This window comes from Nuphar pumila, chromosome 5 (assembly GCF_984573655.1).
Source record: "Nuphar pumila chromosome 5, dmNupPumi1.hap1.1, whole genome shotgun sequence".
NCBI lineage: Eukaryota > Viridiplantae > Streptophyta > Magnoliopsida > Nymphaeales > Nymphaeaceae > Nuphar > Nuphar pumila.
In genome coordinates, this window is record NC_143253.1 from 39832482 (window position 1) to 39852920 (window position 20439).

General features: G+C 37.1%; 1 protein-coding gene across 3 annotated transcripts; it reads left to right on the plus strand.

Moving 5' to 3' along the window:
- Nucleotides 1-1223: 1223 nt before the first annotated feature.
- LOC149837413 (U4/U6 small nuclear ribonucleoprotein Prp31 homolog) lies at nt 1224-19830 on the plus strand. Of its 3 annotated transcripts, none has more exons than XR_016431908.1 (10): nt 1224-1367; nt 2881-2948; nt 3829-3894; nt 4076-4213; nt 5350-6242; nt 6355-6425; nt 14739-14841; nt 15078-15153; nt 18802-19087; nt 19580-19830. XR_016431908.1 is itself a non-coding variant. In XM_090006021.1 (10 exons), the coding sequence occupies exons 3-10, from the start codon at nt 2946-2948 to the stop codon at nt 18907-18909; spliced, it is 1458 nt and encodes a 485-aa protein (XP_089862147.1). In that variant the 5' UTR covers nt 1272-1367; nt 2139-2180; nt 2881-2945; the 3' UTR covers nt 18910-18935. The 3 variants fall into 3 exon arrangements, 2 of the variants coding, with proteins under 2 accessions (XP_089862147.1, XP_089862148.1); XM_090006021.1 differs by lacking the exon at nt 19580-19830 and adding an exon at nt 2139-2180 and having other exon boundaries at nt 1272-1367; nt 18802-18935; XM_090006022.1 differs by lacking the exons at nt 1224-1367; nt 19580-19830 and adding an exon at nt 2777-2806 and having other exon boundaries at nt 18802-18935.
- Nucleotides 19831-20439: the final 609 nt, after the last annotated feature.

A 20439-nucleotide genomic window follows, 5' to 3' on the forward strand; every position in this document is an offset into this window, starting at 1 on the left:
GCGAGTTCTTGCTCGCTCTCTTTTTTTTTTTGTACATCTATTTTTTGTTCTCTTTCCTGTATATCAGTCTTTTTTTTCTCTTTCTGATTCAAAACCTCTGAAAACCCTCGATCACTTGCCCACGAGGGTTCTATTAATCTGGTGGGGTTGACATGAGTTCAAAACCCACAGATGCACGGCGAATGCCTGCTGCTTCTGTGTTCAGGATCTGTGTGCTCGATGTTTTTTTTTTCAGTTGGGATAAAATGGTTGATGTTGGTCGTGTTTGTTGCATGTGATTTCCACACGTCCCTGTTTTTAGGGTTTGAACCAGTTTAGTGAGCTGGCATACCAACTGTTTGATACAATTATCAAGAGATCGAGGTTAAACCATGCTTATTTCTCTGTATATTTCTTATATAATCTAATACACTTTTGAGTCTCACTGAGGTTAAGTCTGGTATGTTTATTGACTGATATTGACCTTTCTTTGCGTCTCATATCTAAATCTCCACAGGTTGTTGTGTTTGACAGATATTCGGGATATTTTGTTTATTTGTATGGATCAACAGTTAGAATCTATGGTTAAATCCATTCGTTAAATTGGCAATTATGACTCCTTACGATGGAAGGAGTTATCCTGATAAAAATTTGTTGAAAAAACAATGAGAACTAAACTGTGATTTTTATGGATTTTTTATTTTTTTCTTTTGAATTCCATGCTTGGTTTTATAAGAACCCACCTTTGAATCGTCAGATTTTGATGCATAAACGAGGCTTTTTTAAGGCTTTAAAATCAATTGTTCATAATCTTTATAAATCTTCAAGCATTTAAAAATCATATTTTTCATCAAAAATACACTATCCATGTTGATTCCTAGCAAACTCATCATGCCAAGTTGGATTTGCAAAAAAGTGTTGTAAATGCCCTTATTTCTAATTCTCATATTCTAGTGACTCTCTCTCTCTCTCTTTATATATATATATATATATATAAAGAGAGAGAGAGAGAGATTTCCATGTGCGTAATCGGTGCACTTGTAAGCACTATGGAATACATATCAAAGTTAACAGGCTACTCCAAGTGTGCATTTAATGTTGTTGTCTTCTTTATGAAAGGAAAATTGTCCCTTGTTGGAGCCACCCTGACCGATAAAACCTCACTAGGGGATAATAAGGGGGTATCAAGTCATGGGGTGGGAACTCTGATAAGAGGCCTGGGTCAGGGTGGGCACCACCCGGCCCGACCCCACCAGGGGTTACGATGTGCTCCCACACACCGACTCTCTCTCTCTCTCTCTCCGTCTTCTTTGGCCGTCCTACCATCATCCTCCCCACCCCGTCCGGCAGCTTTCTTTGGCGCAGGCGCAGCGACGCTTCCCCTCAGGGTCAGGAATCTCTCTCTCCCAAGTCCCAAGCATGCCATCTGACATCCGGCGGGCATGCCATCTTCTTTCTTCTTTTTCTTGTGCTTTTTTTCAGGGTTTAGGACTTTAGGGCTTTTTGTATTTTTTTTAAAATTAGCAATTAGGTTTTTTATTTTGTTTTGCAAATGAGATGAATGCAATATTAAGCTCCGTGTTTTTATTTTCAATCAACATTAATTTTGATTGATGATTCCACAAGCTTGATTTATTAAAATTTTAAGGGTATTGTTTTTTATCAATTAGCATATATATGTTGACGATGTTTCTTTATGAATTAGGTTTTTGATTTAGTTTCTTTTTAAATAGCATGAGCAATGAATATTTATTAGGTTTTAGGGTTTTTTTTTTTTGCCTTTTTTTCAATTAGCATTAGGTATTTCTATGTTTTTTCCTTTCAATCAGCATTAAACGTGATTTTACATGCTTTATTTTAGTTATAAGGATTTAGGTTTTTTATTTAGTTTTAATAGCATGAATATTTGATTAGGTTTTAGTTTTTTTTGGGTTTTTTCAATTAGCATTTAGGTGTTTGATTTTATTTTTTTTAAATGACACCAATATTTAATTAGATATTTTTGTGTTTTTGTTGTTAATCAACATTAGACATGAATCCACATGCTTGATTTTAGTTAGAAACTTAGAATTTTAGGTTTTCTTTTAAAAACATGTTAGTGTAGTTTATTAGTAATTATTTTTCTTATTCATTGAGTATTTGTTTCCACTCTAGTTTAGATTCCTGGCTCCTCCAGCTGCGGCAGCGTCATTTAACCTCAGGTCTGAACCTAAAATGATGCTCCTGTTGTACCCTTTGAAATTTGAGTTTAATATCAAGGCAAATCAACCGACACTTTCACCTGATCTTATTCCATCTTATGAGCAGTCTTTCTGCATTTGTTTCTTCTACGTTGAAAGCAAATGAAAAACACTGCGTGATATGAATTGCACGCTGGTGCCAATTAAAGCCTTATTCTTCTGTTATCATCAACCTTATGGTTTCTTAATTTTTTTTGTACCGTGTTTTTATTTTATAAATAACTTTCAAAATTTTATTGCATAAAATAATAAAATAAAATACCGAGTTTGCCGAGTCATCCTAGATGACGCGCAGAGTACAAAAGTAATTATTTGCAAATTTTTTGAAAAGTTTAAAGTGTTTGTGTAATTTTTATTAGTACAGTCAGCTAAATGTAAAATGTTGATACCCTAGTCAGCTATTATAAATTTCTCAATAAAAAGAAAAGAAAAGAAAAAAAGGGGTGAGAAACGTCGGTTTTATATTCCCTTTTTCTTGTCTGAAACCTGCCACCTTGTCTCCTCTCTGAATCACGCCCTATCTGCTCACTCGGTGCATCCAACGGGCCACTGAAATCCAATCTGTTTTCAAGCATTCCCAGATGCAAGTACGGCTTTCCAGTTTGCCGATTTATGTTCATCTGTAATTTGTAATTTCTTTTTTATGCTTGATTGTGTGCAGAAATTGTATCCCTATCGGCTTGCTCTGCATTCTTCACTGTTTGAGTAATATCTTGGGCACGCACAATGGTGGGTTCCTTCTTGACTTCTTGGTTTTGTTGCATATATATGAAGAAATCAATCCTTTGAGTTGTATCTATTAGATGCTTGAATGAGGTTTTTGATACCCAATATGAGATTTTTATGGTTCTATGTCTTGTGAATAGTTTGGTAATACCCAATATGAGTTGCAACATTTTCTAGTCTGTGTAATGGATACCTGAAACATGAATGCACTCAGGTATTTTAACATCTTTATTTAGTAGATCAGTTCAAGCACTTTTCACAGAAACTGATATAGTGTGCTTTAGGAAGCATAATGTATGAGAACAATGGGCATAAGGTGTGCATCATTTTAAATTTGACATAGTAGAAATCTTTTGCTACATGCATTTAGTAGTCTTTAGTCATGCCCAGCCACACCCTTATAATGATGTGTTCTTGCTTACTAAATCTAACAGTCATCTTGTTGAATGTATTCTTGCTGGTTTTTTCAATCTCCTACCTTTTATGGCACCAAAATCTGTTTGCATAAGAGGCAAAAAACCATGGAGAGAAGCATGAAAAGATCCTGCTGCATGATCTAGTGGTCACAGCTAAATTATATTATTATCAATTTTAATGTGTCAAATTAATGGAGACATTGGAACTTTTTATCTTGAGAACTGAACAGTAGGTATCATGTTATTTAGCTTTAGCATTATTTATACTTTTAACTTTCTTTCTTCTTAGATTATATGACCGAAGCTCTTTGTTACTATCTATTCATGTACTTCCTTTTCCACATATGCTTTTGTTATTTGTTACTCTCTTTCCCCACCCCGTCTTTCCTGTGTTTGTGTTATATTTTTGTTGCTTTAATGTTAACATATATTGTCTCCTGCCATAACATGAAGATTTGATCCTGCAGGCTACTCTTGCTGATTCATTCTTGGCTGATCTTGATGAGTTATCAGATAATGAAGATGATCTTCTTGTGAGTAACCTTGTATTCTTTTTCCCGATTTTTTCCAAAGAGTGGTTCATGTGGTATCATTTAATTGTGGTGCTTCTTTGTTTTTGTGTTCATTTTCTATCATTTCCTCGTATAGTGTCATCCCATTATTCTTCTAGCAAAAATTATTGACTATCTTGGAAAATCTTTTTTTTTTTTGTAGGATGAAGAAAACAATGGTGCTGGGGAGATGGATGAAGATGTTGATGGTGATATGGCTGACATTGAGGCCCTCAATTATGATGATCTGGATAGTGTTTCAAAATTACAAAAGACACAACGTTATGCTGACATTATGCAGGTATATGCAAATGATTTTCTATAGCTTAAGTTTGTCCATGGGCGATTTATAATTGTGAAAAGAAACATTTCACCATGTTATTCTGAATATGCTTCCATTTTCAGTTTATTGTTTATATTCCACAAGTATCTAGACTGCATAGACCTCAGGATTCTGCCTTGTCAAAGTTCAAAAGCCAAAACACACCATGTCCGGGTCATACTTGGTGAGAGCTCCTTAACCTGGAAATATTATACCAACAGGGGTGGACATTGGTTCAGGTGTCTGACGGGTTTTTGGGGACCTGACCCAAGATGGTTCAGGTTTGGGCTTCATGTGCTGCCGGAAGCCTGATAAGACACAAGCCAACCCAGTCTGAACAGTAATCTAGGGCCGGTCTTGGTCTGGATGAATGACAGAAAATTTCAACGGGGCCTGGCATGATCTGACCGAGCCTGGATGGGTTGCCCATGTATATGTTCTGATAAGACTGAGGGTTTGTGTTTGGTTGTTGGCAGGTCGGATGTGTGGTCCATAGGGCTCTAATGGTCGTTGGTTTGATTTGTAGTGGTCGGGCCCAATGTCGATTCCTCCATACCAACCCTCTCAATAGACGAGGCATCTACTTTTATTAAGCTCTCTATTAAATTATATGTGGGAGATTGTACCTGGCTAGAAAATGAGAATGAATGAGAGATAACCGAAAAAATCTCTGTGGGGCGCTCGACTGAAGAAAATGATAGTATTGGCTCACATTGTGAAGGCTATAACTTTTAATGTTTCCTGGTGCTTTTCTTGTGGAAGATCTCTTTTTCTTTGTGGTCCTCTCTGCGCTTACATGTGGTATGCTTGTAAAGATTCCTATTTCCTTTCCAAGGCCAGTTCTTCAAGTTCTTTTATTTCATTGCATTGATGAATCCTGCTGGAATCAAAATCATTTTGGGTGTATCCACAATTAAGCAATTCCTCAAATGAATGGTGCTATTTCTATTAATCCATTAGGTAACCTTTTCATTGTGAGAATGGAACTGTTTTTTTATTTGTTATGAACTTTTTAATGTAAGAATTATTGTTATCGAAGGAATTCTTTCCCAGGGAATGCGGTGTTCTTTGTATGAATTAGGTCATGGTAATGGTTGCTTGTCATTATATTGCAGAAAGTTGAAGATGCACTACAAAAAGGGTCCGACATGTCTAGTCATGCAATAGTACTGGAGGATGATCCTGAATATCAGCTTATTGTTGATTGTAATGCTTTGTCCGTTGACATAGAGAATGAAATTGTTATCATTCATAATTTTATACGGGACAATTACCGTTTGAAATTTCCTGAGCTTGAGTCACTTGTACATCACCCAATCGATTATGCTAGAGTGGTGAAGAAAATTGGGAATGAAATGGATCTGACCCTCGTTGACCTGGAAGGGCTTTTGCCATCGGCAATTATTATGGTAGTTTCAGTCACTGCATCAACCACCAGTGGCAAACCACTTCCTGAAGAGAACCTCAAGAAAACAGTTGATGCATGTGATCGAGCTCTTTCTTTGGATGCAGCAAGGAAGAAAGTTCTCGACTTTGTAGAGAGCCGAATGGGATACATCGCTCCAAACCTTTGTGCTATTGTTGGTAGTGCAGTTGCTGCAAAACTAATGGGAACAGCTGGTGGTTTATCATCCTTGGCAAAAATGCCTGCTTGTAATGTTCAGCTTCTTGGGGCAAAGAGAAAGAACTTGGCTGGGTTTTCTACTGCAACTTCTCAGTTTCGTGTTGGCTATATTGAGCAAACTGAGATTATACAAAGCACACCTCCATCTTTGAGGATGCGTGCATTCCGACTTTTGGCAGCAAAGTCAACCCTTGCTGCACGAATAGATTCAACAAGAGGTGATCCAACTGGGAAGAGGGGAAGGGATTTGAGGGAGGACATACGCAAAAAAATTGAAAAATGGCAAGAGCCCCCTCCTGCTAAGCAACAAAAACCTCTTCCAGTTCCTGATTCAGATCCTAAAAAGAAAAGGGGTGGTCGTCGGCTGAGAAAGATGAAAGAAAGGTTTGTCCAATTTAGTTGTCTCTCATCTTTCATTATGCTATACATTGAATCATGTTTATGCTACTTATTCTTTGACCTTCCATATTTAATATTCGTTTTCTGCATATTTCAGATATGCAGTCACAGACATGAGAAAGCTTGCAAACAGAATGCTATTTGGTGTACCGGAGGAGAGTTCTTTAGGTAAGTCCAGTATTTTATAGCTTAATGAGGAGTTCAGAGAATTCTGTCTGTTTATTTCGTTCATGTACTGGTGCCTCACATGTATTATTATTAGGCTCTATTTTGTAAGTGGAGCTGCTTCTATATAGTAGTTCCCAACAATCATACTGTGTACTTATTCTTAGCAAGGCATTTTCTCAGGAGCGCCAAAGCATATTTTCTTGAGAAAATCTCATATGATCTTAATCTGGGAAAAAAAAGAAACTGAAAGATTAGAAAGGGAGAAATGGTGTGGTTATTATTGCCCCCCTTTCGTGGAAGTAACATAAACAAGTGGAAAGAAATTAAACTACTAAAAGAAACAGAGAAATGATTTTATCTACAACAAAAATTGAACAATAAGAAACTTCATGTTTTTTTTATGGAAAAATTCTGATAAGTACTTGGTCAGAATCATGATAAACACCTTTGAGAAAGAATTGTGAAAAACTAAAGATAATCTTGAGATGTATTCAAAAAACTTGAAATACATGTTGATGAGCTAGACATCCCAATACAAGCCTTATGACAAAATTCTGATGTATTAAAAGTACCTGGTCAAAATATCATGATAAACACCCTTAAGAAAGAATTGTGAAAAATCTAAAGATGATCTTGAGATGTATTCAAAATATGTGAAATATCTGTTGCTGAGCTAGACATCCAATACAAGCTCAACACGGACATTGCAGTTGGCAGCAGGTGAATGAACAGAATACTGAAGCCCTTTTCTAGTTACCATGTAGCCATGAAATAAGTGTTTATGTAAATTACCCATCTTAGTATGATATTGCTAGAAGACAAAGAAGACAAAACACAAGAAAATATTAATTGTTGATCAAATAAAGAACTTCTGGTACTACAACAACAAACAACAACAACTATGCCTTCATCCCAAAACAATTGGGGTCGGCGATATGAACCAACAAAGAAAATCATTCTGGGTCTTCCACATGAATCCTTCTCCTCCATTCATTTCTATCCAATGCCATGTCCTCGGTGAGGTTCAAAGCATTCATATCCTTTCCTATCACCTCCATCCATGTCTTCCTAGGCCTACCCCGACCTCTTTTAACTAATATATTTTCTCATTTCTCCATCCTTCTAACTGGAGCATCATTAGGCCTTCATCGAATATGTCCAAACCACCGTAAACGATTCTCTCGCATCTTATTTTCAATGGGTACAACACCTACCTTCTTACGTATCTCCTCGTTCTGAATCTTATCTTTTATTGTATTTCCACACATCCATCTAAGCATCCGCATCTCAGCTACACTCATTTTTTGAATATGCTGTCTCTTGGCAGCCCAACATTCCGTACCATATAGTAAATCGGGTCTAATAGTCGTCCTATAAAACTTTCCCTTCAACCGCAATGGCATTCTACGATCGCACAACACTCCAGTTGCACTTTTCCATTTCATCCACCCAACCTTTATCCTATGATTTACATCTCTATCAATTTCTCCATACTTTTGAATGATGGATCCCAAATATTTGAAATAATCATTCACCAGTATTTCTTGCTCACCAAGCTTCACTACACTCCCATCACTACTTCGTTGCTTACTAAACCGACATTCCATATATTCAGTCTTACTCTTACTCAACTTAAAACCTCTAGCTTCCAATGTATGTCTCCATAATTCTAACTTAGCATTAACCCCAGCTCTAGACTCATCAATCAAAACAATATCATCAGCAAACAACATACACCACGACACATTTTCTTGAATTGATCTCGTAAGCTCATCCATCACTATAGCAAATAGGAAAGGGCTTAAAGCAGATCCTTGATGTAACCCAACCGTTATAGGAAAATTGGTTGTCACCCCTCCACAAGTGCGGACATTGGTTACTACTCCTTCATACATATCTTTAATTATACTAATGTACTTAGAGAAACACCTTTCTTCATCATTGTCCACCAGAGAACGTTCCTAGGTACTCTATCGTAAGTCTTCTCCAAATCAATAAAAACCATATGCAAATCTTTGTTCCTCTCTCTATTTCTCTCAATAAGTTGTCTAAGAAGATGTATAGCTTCCATAGTAGATCTTCCAGGCATAAAACCAAATTGATTCTCCGATATCATGACAACCTTCCTCAACCTAGACTCAATCATCCTTTCTCAAAGTTTCATAGTATGACTCATGAGTTTTATACCACGGTAGTTTGTGCAATCTTGTATATCACCCTTATTCTTATATAGAGGCACCAAAGTACTCTTCCTCCACTCATTAGGCATCTTATTTGTCCGCCAAATCTTGTTAAAAAGATTTGTCAACCATTCTAAACCTTTCTCTCCCAAGCATTTCCAAGCCTCGATAGGTATACCATCTGGGCCAACTGCCCTTCTTGATTTCATTTTCTTCAAAGCCTCTGCAATTTCTTTCTTTTGAATCTTGCGCATGAAGTCACGATTCATCTCATGAAAAGGAATGGAAAAGTCTCCAAGATCCTGAGCATGACTTTCATTAAATAGCTTATCAAAATAATCTTTCCATCTCTCCTTAATCTCCTCATCTTTGACTAAAACCCTTTGCGTTTCATCTTTGATACATCTAACCATACCCAGATCCCTCGATTTCCTATCTCTCATTTTTGCAATCCTATAAATATCCTTCTCACCCTCTTTGGTATCCAACTTGTCATAAACCTCCTTATATACCTTATCCCTCGCGTTCTGAACTACTTTTTTAGCTTCCTTCTTTGCTATCATATACTTCTCCAAATTCTCATTATCACGACTCTTACTTAGATTTCTATAACACTCTCTTTTAACCTTAATAGCTAATTTGACATCCTCGTTCCACCACGATGTATCCTTACCTAGCGGTGCACCGCCTTTAGACTCACCCAATACCTCCTTAGCCACCTTTCTCATGCCACCCGCTATCTTATTCCACATTGATTCTGAATCCTCCTCGAGACACCAATCAACTTCCTTAACTACCCGCTCTACAAACATTCCTTGTTTAGCTCCTTTCAGTGCCCACCACTTAATTCTAGGATCTATCCTATGTCTATCCCTTTTGCGGCATTGTCTAATTCTAAGATCTAAAATTAAGACTCTATGTTGTGTAGCTACACTTTCTCCCGGTATAACCTTACAATCGATGCAACAACCCCTATCTCTCTTTTTAAGTAGGAAAAAATCTATCTGACTCGTATTAACCCCACTTTTAAATGTTACTAGGTGAGACTCCCTCTTCCTAAACCAAGTGTTTGCTAAGATCATATCATAGGACAAACCAAAATCTAAAATCCTTTCTCCACTATCGTTTCTTTCTCCTATACCATAGCCTCCATGGATACTCTCAAATCCATCCCTACTAATGCCTACATGCCCATTAAGGTCACCGCCGATGAAAAGCCTTTCTCCATAAGATATCCCTTGTACTACTCCATCTAAATCTTCCCAAAATTGACGCTTGGTGGAATCATCTAAACCTACTTGAGGTGCATAAACACTAATAATATTAATAATATTCATACCTAATACTAATTTAATAAGTAAAATCCTATCACCCTTCCTACGGACCTCAACTACATTATCTATAAACTTACGACTCATAAGAATCCCTACTCCATTCCTATTCCTATTTATTCCTGTATACCAAATCTTATATCCCCAAGGTTCTATCACTTTTGCTTTCTCACCTACCCATTTGGTCTCTTGTAGACATAAAATATCAATCTTTCTCCTACACATAACATCTACTAACTCTACCAACTTACCAGTTAAAGACCCTATGTTCCAAGTGGCTAACCTAATTTTATGGTCTTGGACTAACTTCTTTACCCCAACCCATCCAACAAAGTGAGGGAACCCTTGCCTATTTGACACCACACCCGGGCGCTGGTGTGACGCGTCGCTTCCGGACGACGACCTAGCAACCCTTGCCCATTTATCACTGCCTCCGGGCCTATAGAGTACAGCGCGTCGCTCAGTAGGGAACGCCCCAACGAAATTCTCATATTGGTTCATATCACTTTTTTTCATGTGGATTTCTTTCTCATGAGAACCTATGTCTTCATAGTTTTGCAATTACTTGAGAAGTCCATAAGCATAAAAATGAGTGTGTGCGCACGGGCACTTGCGCGTGGGTGCATGCATGCTTGTATGCATGTGTATGTGGGTGGGTGGGTGGAAAATGACCATGCTCAAGGGATATTATTACCAAGGTTGTATTGTAACCCGTATCGTTCAGGACCAAAATAAGGTACGTATCATATCTTATCATAAAAGACCATAAGTTTTGAAAAAAAACTTAACAATTCTAAAAAAAATCGTAAAAAATCAGCAAAAATTCTAAAAGATCATAACACACAAAACAATGACGAAATGCACAAAATACAACCATAAAATTACATGTGCAACATTCGTGTCTCTAGAGCTACATAACACATCATCAATCATCAAATCTCACAAGAACAATGAAAAATAGTAATATCTTCAATTAAGAACATGCCACAAGATTCATCAAAAAGTAAAAAAACCAAGTTTATGAATACTTAACAGTTACAAGTTACAATACATAACCACGTTTTTAAGAAGTATACCATCAATAATCATTATCATTGTTATCTTCTTCTTGTTCATCTTCATCTTCACCTTCTTCAACATTCAAATAATCTCCAATATACATGGGGTCTAGGTCATTTACATCATGAGCTCCCTCCACGTTTATCCATTGAATGTGTTCTTCATTCAGGAGTTCTGCTTCTTCTTGAACCCATTCATCTAATACATCAAAGTTCTCAAAACTGATGGGATCAAACTTTTCTTTGAGCCTCCTTGTTGAGAACTTTTGTATTTGCCTAAAAAGATAACATGAAAATTTAAAATTAGTCAAGTTTTGTATGCATAGAAAAACATTAAATAACACATGAATATGACAAATAAACTTTATCACTTTAAAATTACCTTTGCCTCCGTCGTAGGTCATTGAGTCTTTTGTGCTCTAATCTGTTTCTTTACTTTATATGAATATGCTCAAAGACGCTTCAATTTCTTTCACGTTCACTTGCATTGCATGTTTGACTTAGGATGCGAATAGTAAAAACTCTTAGGTTTGGAACATTACTTCTAAACCTAGTCCACCACATATCTGAAAAAAAACAAAAATATGAGAAATCAATAAGACAACAACTGATAAAAATCATATAATCATACAAAACATCATAATTAAATAATAATATGAAATTAAAATTGAAATAGACAAATAGATTACCTGAGTGCATCGTGGTACAGTTTCATATTATTGTAGGTCTCCCCATATCATACAATGCATTGTCATAAATTTTCATTTCCTTATAAATCTGATCTTGCGTGCCATAATCAGGATTCAACCTTTCAATGCAATCCAAGAGACCCTTGTTGACTTTCTCGTCCATCTTAAATGTAAAAGAGTATTTAAATGCAAAATTTAAATAATACGTTGCAGCATGAAGAGGTTGACAAAGCTGCCCAGTCCACCTATGGTCAATGATGTTTCATATAGGCAAATACAATTTTTTCTTTCTATTTAAATTATCTTTGATAACCTCTTTTGGCTTATCCATGTTCTCATTAGAGATAACCCATAATTGGTCTGTCTTCACTGTCAATCAATCGAAACACCTTCACCAAAGGTATAGTGATTCTCAACAACTTCACGCATGAATCCCAGAATTCACTTCTGAATATAATATCTAGAATTTCTCTAGCTTTCTTTTTTGGGAATGGGGATATGCATTTCACTCATCTCAATAAAACATCTTTTTAAGTGAACTTCTATTCTTTATAAGACTTTGCACTATAAAAAAATTCATAGCAATCTAGTAACTGCTCTACGAATCAACTCAATACTATTAGTATGCTTTCCCTTTGTGTTCAAAACTCATTTATAATTATAAATAAATTATATAATTTCTTAGCAGCATTCAACTGTATGTCGTATCTCATTCATGTTGCCAATGTCCTCAAGCATGAGGTCTATATAATGGGCAGGGTCCAAAATAATGACCCATAATTTTCTGTCAGTTCTTTACATGCTGTCCTATAATTCGCTGCAGTAATGAGTTTTTGTACAATATTTTGAGGTTGAACCTCTTTCACAATTTATTAAAAAACCCTCAACAATACATCTGTTGTCTTAAGTGTGTCAGATAAATCAATTGATTTTAAAAACATGGTTCTTTTGGGGCAATAGATAAGGAAAATTATCAAAGTACTTGACTTTCTGTCTCCCACCCATCTGCCATGATGCTACACCCAGTCTCTTTCCATGACTGTCCTATCTCATCACAATGTGCCTCAACATCATTCTGGTTATCATCTAAAATCTTTCCTCTCAAAGCATGATATTAAGGCATCCCACCTTACTTGATGTCTAGTTTGGTAGACCACCATGTTATGGTCATTTTTAAATTTTTGCAAGTTGCAATATAAATATGTCCAATGCTTGAAATTCAGCGCAGTGGACCTCATATGTCATCAATCTCCTTGTGTGATCAGGGAGATACCTGATCTTTTGCAACATCATTAGTGTCCTCTTAGCTTTCTCTGACTCAATGGTGGCCCATTCTCATTGCTTGTTTTTTGACAACTCTTGCTAGACCTCCTCATGCTCAAAGAATGTGAAAAAATGAAATCTTTACTTTGTTATCAGCCTCTGATACCCTTTGATGTTCAGGCTTAGGATGAATCCTCTGATACCCTCTATTGTAAAGAGAACCCTCACTAATAGGAAGTGTCCTAGACAACTTGAAGAAATCAATGCTCAAAGAAAGTTCTGAGAGCTACCCTTTGCCACATTACAGCAGATGTGTTACTCCCGGATCATTCAATAAAAAGTTAGAATTCTGGCCATTGATTCCCCATAGACCACCCCCCTCCAGATTTCCTCCACAAGAGGCACCCGTCTTCTAACCTTCACCTCCCCACCTCTGCATCACCATGATGACTGCAGGAATTTCTCCCTGCCTGCCTCGCCCATTCAGACTTCCCTGTACGTCTGTTCACATGAGTCCTCTAAGCCCTATGTCCAAATTTTTTTATCTGAAAAAATTCTGTTGATGTCAATCCTGCTCAAGTTTCTTGTCCTGAAACTATGGCTCGACTAACATCTTTTGCATTACTATCTTGCTGAAATAAATGGAATTTGTCTTTTTCAACTGATGTGCCAGGACCATTTCACTAACAGGCCTGAGTCATTCCTGACCTGTATCTTTTTATTCACTTGTACCATTTCTCACTTCTGTCTCCATATCACTTTTCAATTCTGCTTCTTAGTCCAGGAACTTCGGTTTTGATTTTTGAACCATGACCGTGTAGCTTATAAACTGAAGATTGGTGTTGAATTGAGGAATCTGGGCTGCGTGTGCTTCAAGTGGATGTTGGTAGTCATAGTTTCAGGTGCACACGAAGGATATTAGATGGAAGATTTTCCCAGCTCATGCTTTCTTACCTGCCTTTAACTAGCTCAAACAACCAAATTTGGCTTTTCAATGTGAGACTAATAAGCAGGGCTTGGACCATTTAACCTACGAGTCTGCGAGTCATGCCCGTAGGGTCTATATTGTCTGCGAGTCATGCCCATAGGGTCTATATTTGAACTTGCATCCTTCATCATAGTGACATGAGGTTTTAGATGAAAACGTTTTAATGAAAGTGAGAAATCTGCATTTTTCATTTCTCAATATTGTAAGTTAAAAATGCAAATGAAGAAAAGCAATTGTCAGGAAGTTTTCTAAACTTGAATTATGTGTAGCCATCTCTCTTCACTTTTTTTTCCCCGTTTTCTCCTGGTTGGAATTTGTAGGACATGTTGTAGATTTTGGATGCTATTGAGTTATGTGCCATATGTTGCTTTAACATATATCTCTCCCAACAGACAAGAAGGATATTCGCCATGGAAGTTGGACAAAAAAAGTGGTTACCTGAATCATCTGCAGATGCTTCGGATTACAATTGTGTTCCCGTATATGTTGTTCATGAAAAATTTGATTCCAGTGATGAAAGTCTACATGTTCTCCATATTATCTCATTCGTGGAGATGTCTTCATTAATGAATAATTCCTTCTTTGCTTTCATCAAATGATTAATTGGTTCTCTGGCATTTCCTTCTGAATATCCTTGAGCTTGAGGTTAACATTGGTGTGTCCTTCGAGTAGCTGATTTAATCTGGTTTTATTCTTATCAAATGATTATTATATTGCAGGCCAAATGTACTGATTGATTGTCTTGTTCCTCTCGTATATAGTCTGACCAATATTTTGTCATGAATTTCTTTTCACTTGTCACAGGTGATGGGCTTGGAGAAGGATATGGCATGCTTGGTCAAGCTGGTAGTGGTAAATTAAAAGTATCAGCTGTTCAGAGTAAACTTGCTTCAAAAGTAGCTAAAAGGTATAGCATTTCTTCATGCTGTTCTTTCTGTTAACTTTTCTGTTTTGTTAGCAAAGCGCTGATTGTCTCATATTGTTGTCATTGCCTGAACCTCAGGACTCAGAAAATGACCTGCCCTTCCCTGCGTGACTAGCATTGCTAGATTTGATTTTTTCACGTATCTTATTTGGCTGATACAGATTGTAACTTAAATGCTTTTAAATAACAGCCTTTTGTTTTTTCTTTTTCCCCTCCAGGTTCAAGGAGAAACGCTATGGAAGTAGTGGTGCCACATCAGGATTGACTTCAAGTCTGTCATTTACACCAGTGCAGGTGAGAGTGATGCCATTCTGACTGAGTGCAACTCCAACACTTGTTTTTGTTATACTCTTTTCTCAATTTCACCTTGGTAAAGGATCCTCTAAAATTCTTTAAGGTCTAGTAGACTTTGTCCTTGTGTCCTAGTTTTATAAGTTCCCATGATGTAGCAAGCATGTCAATGTGATCTCTTGTACCCATCTCATATGTGTGTCACAACTTAGAAGAGTACTTGAAATGTTGGAAGGGAACTTGAAATGCTTGAAGAACGATATTTCGTCCATATTCTAGGATCAGAATATGTGGGATTTTGCTATTGGAACTTATTAGGAATTTTTCTTTTGGTCAGACATTTTGCCTTCTCTTTTGGTTCTTATGGATGTAAGGTTTCTCTTAAAGCAAAAGTTTATTTCTGGTCTGCTGCTGCACTCATGGTAGAACCTATGTCACATGAGCTCGCCAAATAGGCCGCCGCACTCGCGTCGACGTGACGCAGGTGCAGCACTTGGTGTGGTCAATAAACCCTGGGTGCGATCAACCTGCACCCAGGGTTATCTTTGTCCAAAATAGACTCGATCACGAGATGGGTTCGAGTTCGGCCCGAGCTTGGATTGATCTTGCTCAAACCTGACTCGTGTCGGGTACTGAGCCTGACCTGGCCCAGCTCGTTAGCTCGTAAGGGCACAACAAACCGAGTTGAGCCCGGGCTCGGTCCGGGCTTAGCAGAGAGAGAGAGAGAGACTTCCCTTCTCTCACCCCTCAATCAAGAAGAACGAGAAAGAGAGACAGAGAGAGAGTCTTCCCCTCTCTCCCCTCAATATGGAAGAACGAGAAAGAGAGATAGAGATAGAGATAGAGAAGACCTCCTCCACCACGCTTCGTTGCTGCCGAGAGAGAGAGAGAGAGAGAGAGAGAGAGAGAGAGAGAGAGAGAGAGAGAGAGAGAGAGAGAGAGAGAGAGAGAGAGAGAGAGAGAGAGAGGTTCAAGGGCTGGGTGGGACGGGAAGGGAAGGGGAGGGTCAGGCCTTATATATACCCTCCCGCACCCGAGTTTTTTTAAAGTGCCTAATCGCCGCACCCGCACCTATATGACATAGTGTAGAACTTATTCGATGTTTTTCTTTTAAAGACATTTTACCTTCTTTTTTCAATCTTAAGGATATTAGTTTCTCCCGTGAAGGCAATTCTTATTTCCATTTGTTAGGTTGCTTCTGCTGTCCTTTTAAACATGTATCAATCCCAATACAAATCCACCTTGGGCTGAAAACCAGATATATGCAGCGTCTGTTTGGCCATACTTACATCTATCTAGAGGTGGACAAGGACGCAGGATGGTAATAGGCCTGGTACATAACCCACGTCGGAGTCCATATTTGACTAGATCCGCATGTATCTATGGCATACATGCATGCTCACAAGTATACAAGTTTAAACTTTTATATTAACGTTATGATGTTAAACTAACCTAAATTGCCAATATATACCCAAGGTGGTGGCACTTTTTTAATTCATAATGTTATTTTAAGGGTAGATTAGGTCTTTCTTGTGGAGAACAAGTAAAAGTCAAATATCAGAAAACAACAAGGGGCAGTTTAGCACTTTTAGTTGGATAAAAAAGATCAAAAGAGATTTTTTGACCTTAAAAAGTAAACAGTCTACCACCTTATGTGTAGTTTGGTCATTTAATTGTAGTAAATACTCTTTAAATGTGATATAAAAGGTTAAACTTATATATGTATATATATGGGAAAGTATTTGCTACTAATGAAGGTAAAGAACTAGTGAGCTAGAAATCATAGGTGCAAGTTGTATCTATTCAATCTAACCGCATAGATGTGTTCAGCATGGTTTGTTTGCTAAGGATCAAGCCTTGGATCATTCTTTTCTGATGTAAAAATGTGATCTTTTGAGTTATGAAATTTTGGCACATTGTGGGCTGTTGATTGTTGGACCCCTTTAAAAACCTAATTACTTGTCATAATCACATGATTCAAAACAAGTTTCCTACATCAGTAACATTTGATCTACAAAAAATTGGAAATTTTGAAGAAAAGAGTGAGTTCTACTCATTAGTTCCTTACTTTCATTAGTAGTCAATATTTACCAGTCAATATTTACCCTATATATATATATATATATATATATATATATAGAGAGAGAGAGAGAGAGAGAGAGAGAGAGAGAGAGAGAGAGAGAGAGGTTCCCACGACAAACTTGGTTTGCGAGTGTAGTTTTTACCTTCTCATTGATTTTCAATCAGATTTTATAACATAGGTGCATTTGTCATGGTTTATTTACTAGTTATCATTCGTCAATTGGACTAATTTGACCAAGAAAGTTAATTTTCTTGTTTGGTATGTTTTTATGCAATTTGGAGGACCCGTTTTTTTTTTAAACATATATTTAGGATTCATATCCATTGATGAAAAGCATGTCCCATGCTAAATGAATGTTTCTTGGAGCATGAATAGGTTCAGTTCTACTCAATTGTACCAAATTTATGTTTTGCATGTTTACACCAAAGACCCATCCACATGCATCTGGGTACAAGCATATGCACAGACATGACGTAGACACCCACATCACCAAAATTTGTGTAGCTTTTGTTAGAAAACGATAAGAATCCTAAGTCCAGAATGTAGCAGAAATTGGAAACAATCTAAAATGAAAAATTCATGTTAATATTGCAAGATGTTCTGAGAAATTCAGTCATTTTGAAAATTCTTGCTGTTTTTTATTTGTATGATTGTTTGCACACACACACACAAAGGGTCACATAACTCATCTTTGTTTTGTTCCTTTTTAGATGGAACTGCAATGTGTCATTTCACCCATGAAACACTTTTAGTCCACCATCCACCCCCCTCTGAAATAGAATAACCATGACTTTGCTGCTACACGTGATAACAAAATTTATGAAAATGCTGTCATAAGTAGTTTAGTGATTTTAGGTTAGAAGAACATTCGTACCATATTATCTGGTGGAACCCACTGGTTTAGAATCTTAAACATTAGACTGAAACTCACATCTACCTGTCTGAGGGCACTGACATCTGTTCGGGGATGTCTTTGCTTACCATGTACCAAAGTCTTTAATTAACGTTTGGAATCTGTGTGACATGATTGGATTCAAACATGCCTGATAACAACGGCACAAAAGAGAGCATGTTCTGATGGGCTCTTGATGTGCATTTTAGTTGAAACCCGTTATCAGCCATGCATGGAACATTCCCCATCTAGTACCAGCCTCTCCAGCACCTAAAAGACATTTTGGGGAAATATAGATTCTAGACCATGCTCTCTCTCTCTCTGTCTCCACTCGAAAAACAGACAAAAATAGATGCATTCAAACAAACACAAAGATGCATATGTATTTGTATGTTTGTTTGAACATCTTGTTGGCCAATATCTACTTGGGAGAAGATTTGAACCTGAGACTTGTCATCCATGTTACGGTAGTTTTACTGTTCAACCATTGCATTCATGCATATAGCATAGATGGGAATAATTTCATAGATGTTTTGCGCAAATACACACACACACACACACACACACGTACAGACACACATATGTATGTATATATGCTGGTATGTAGCTTTGTGTATAGAGAGTATCTGTATCTTACAATTTTGTTAGAACTGATTCTTATTTTTGGCTTCTGTAGGGAATTGAGCTGACAAACCCACAGGCATATGCAAATCAACTTGGTAGTGGAACTCAAAGCACCTACTTCTCTGAGATAGGAACATTCTCTAAGATCAAGAGGACATAACTAGTGATTCATGGTACTTCCAACTGTTGAATAATTGCTTTAAGCTTTAGTGATATTCTTTACAATGCACTGCCTAGTGAGCATATGAACAATCAACTTGGTAGTGGAACTCAAAGCACCTACTTCTCTGAGATAGGAACATTCTCTAAGATCAAGAGGACATAACTAGTGATTCATGGTACTTCCAACTGTTGAATAATTGCTTTAAGCTTTAGTGATATTCTTTACAATGCACTGCCTAGTGAGCATATGAACTTTGGTGTTGGTTACATCTTTTGCATTTGTAACAAACCTTTGAAGAAATCACGCATAAAGGAGAGGAGCTGGTTACATCTCAGAAATTCTAGATTTTTCCTGCATTCTGATTTCTATAATTTGTTCTTTGCTGTTTGTTTGTCTTCATATCTGTTATTGGTCTGATAATTAACCCCCCTCATGATGTATGATGGCAAACATAGATTCTGACAAATCTGCAAACATGTTGAAACCAATTTTGAATCATGATCTGAGTACATTATTTGAATAAAAAAATGATTACTTGAACCAACTACTTAAGATTAGATTTTAACATGGTGACTGATTGACTGGTATGGCATGAAACTTTACCTGGATAAGCCATATCTGCAGTATTTGGGCTTACAAATTTTTTTTTTTTCGTTCAACAATGCAGAAAAAGCTGTGCAACCTTGAAGATCGTTTTGACGGTACAAATTGACCCAGCAGATGTTATTGTAAGCTTGGTTTATGAGAAAGTTTGGTGGAAGAAATGCAAGCCTTTCACAAAAGAACACACATGAAGCAATCTTCATTTCTTCAGACTTTTTTTCTCAACTTTATGATTAGTAGTCTTTATATCTTATAATCAAAGGTTTGTGTTGATATTTTCTGATTGAATGATATAAATTTAGGTTTTGAGAAAAATGAAAGAATGCGTAAATATGTGGTATTCGGTGTAACTTGTGCATCTTCTTCCCTTCTGCACTTGGGCAAAGGAAAGAAACTCAAGGCCCTTTAGTTTCGATCTAAATAGGTGACTTGCACCTTATGTCACATGGATGTGGTTATAGTTACATGATAGGAAATTGGTATGGGATGCAGGGTACAATATTCTCTGTGACCATGTCATCATTCTGGATGAACTATGCCAAGGCTGCATTGGTTGTCGCCGGTTGTATAGAAGAGTGATGTGCAAGTTTGGCCTTGTTTCTGATTCATTTGTTCTCCAAGAACAATGGAGAAGAATCAGATGTGGATTCAGGGGACCGACTGGGTTGATATTCCTATTTATAATATCTGTGAATGCTAAACCGGGTCTTCACCCATATATAGAGAGAGTGCTGCCCCATACGTACCCAGGGAACATGGATACAGTTTAAGCATCATTTTGTTACTGTGGGTCGTGGTTTTTTGTTTTTGATAAGCAAGCTGAGAGATAAACCCTCCAAGGGCAGTTACAATGAAAACATAACATTACAAATTCAACAATAAAATGGCAACCAGTCTGGAGGTTTGTGCTTCCAAAACATTACA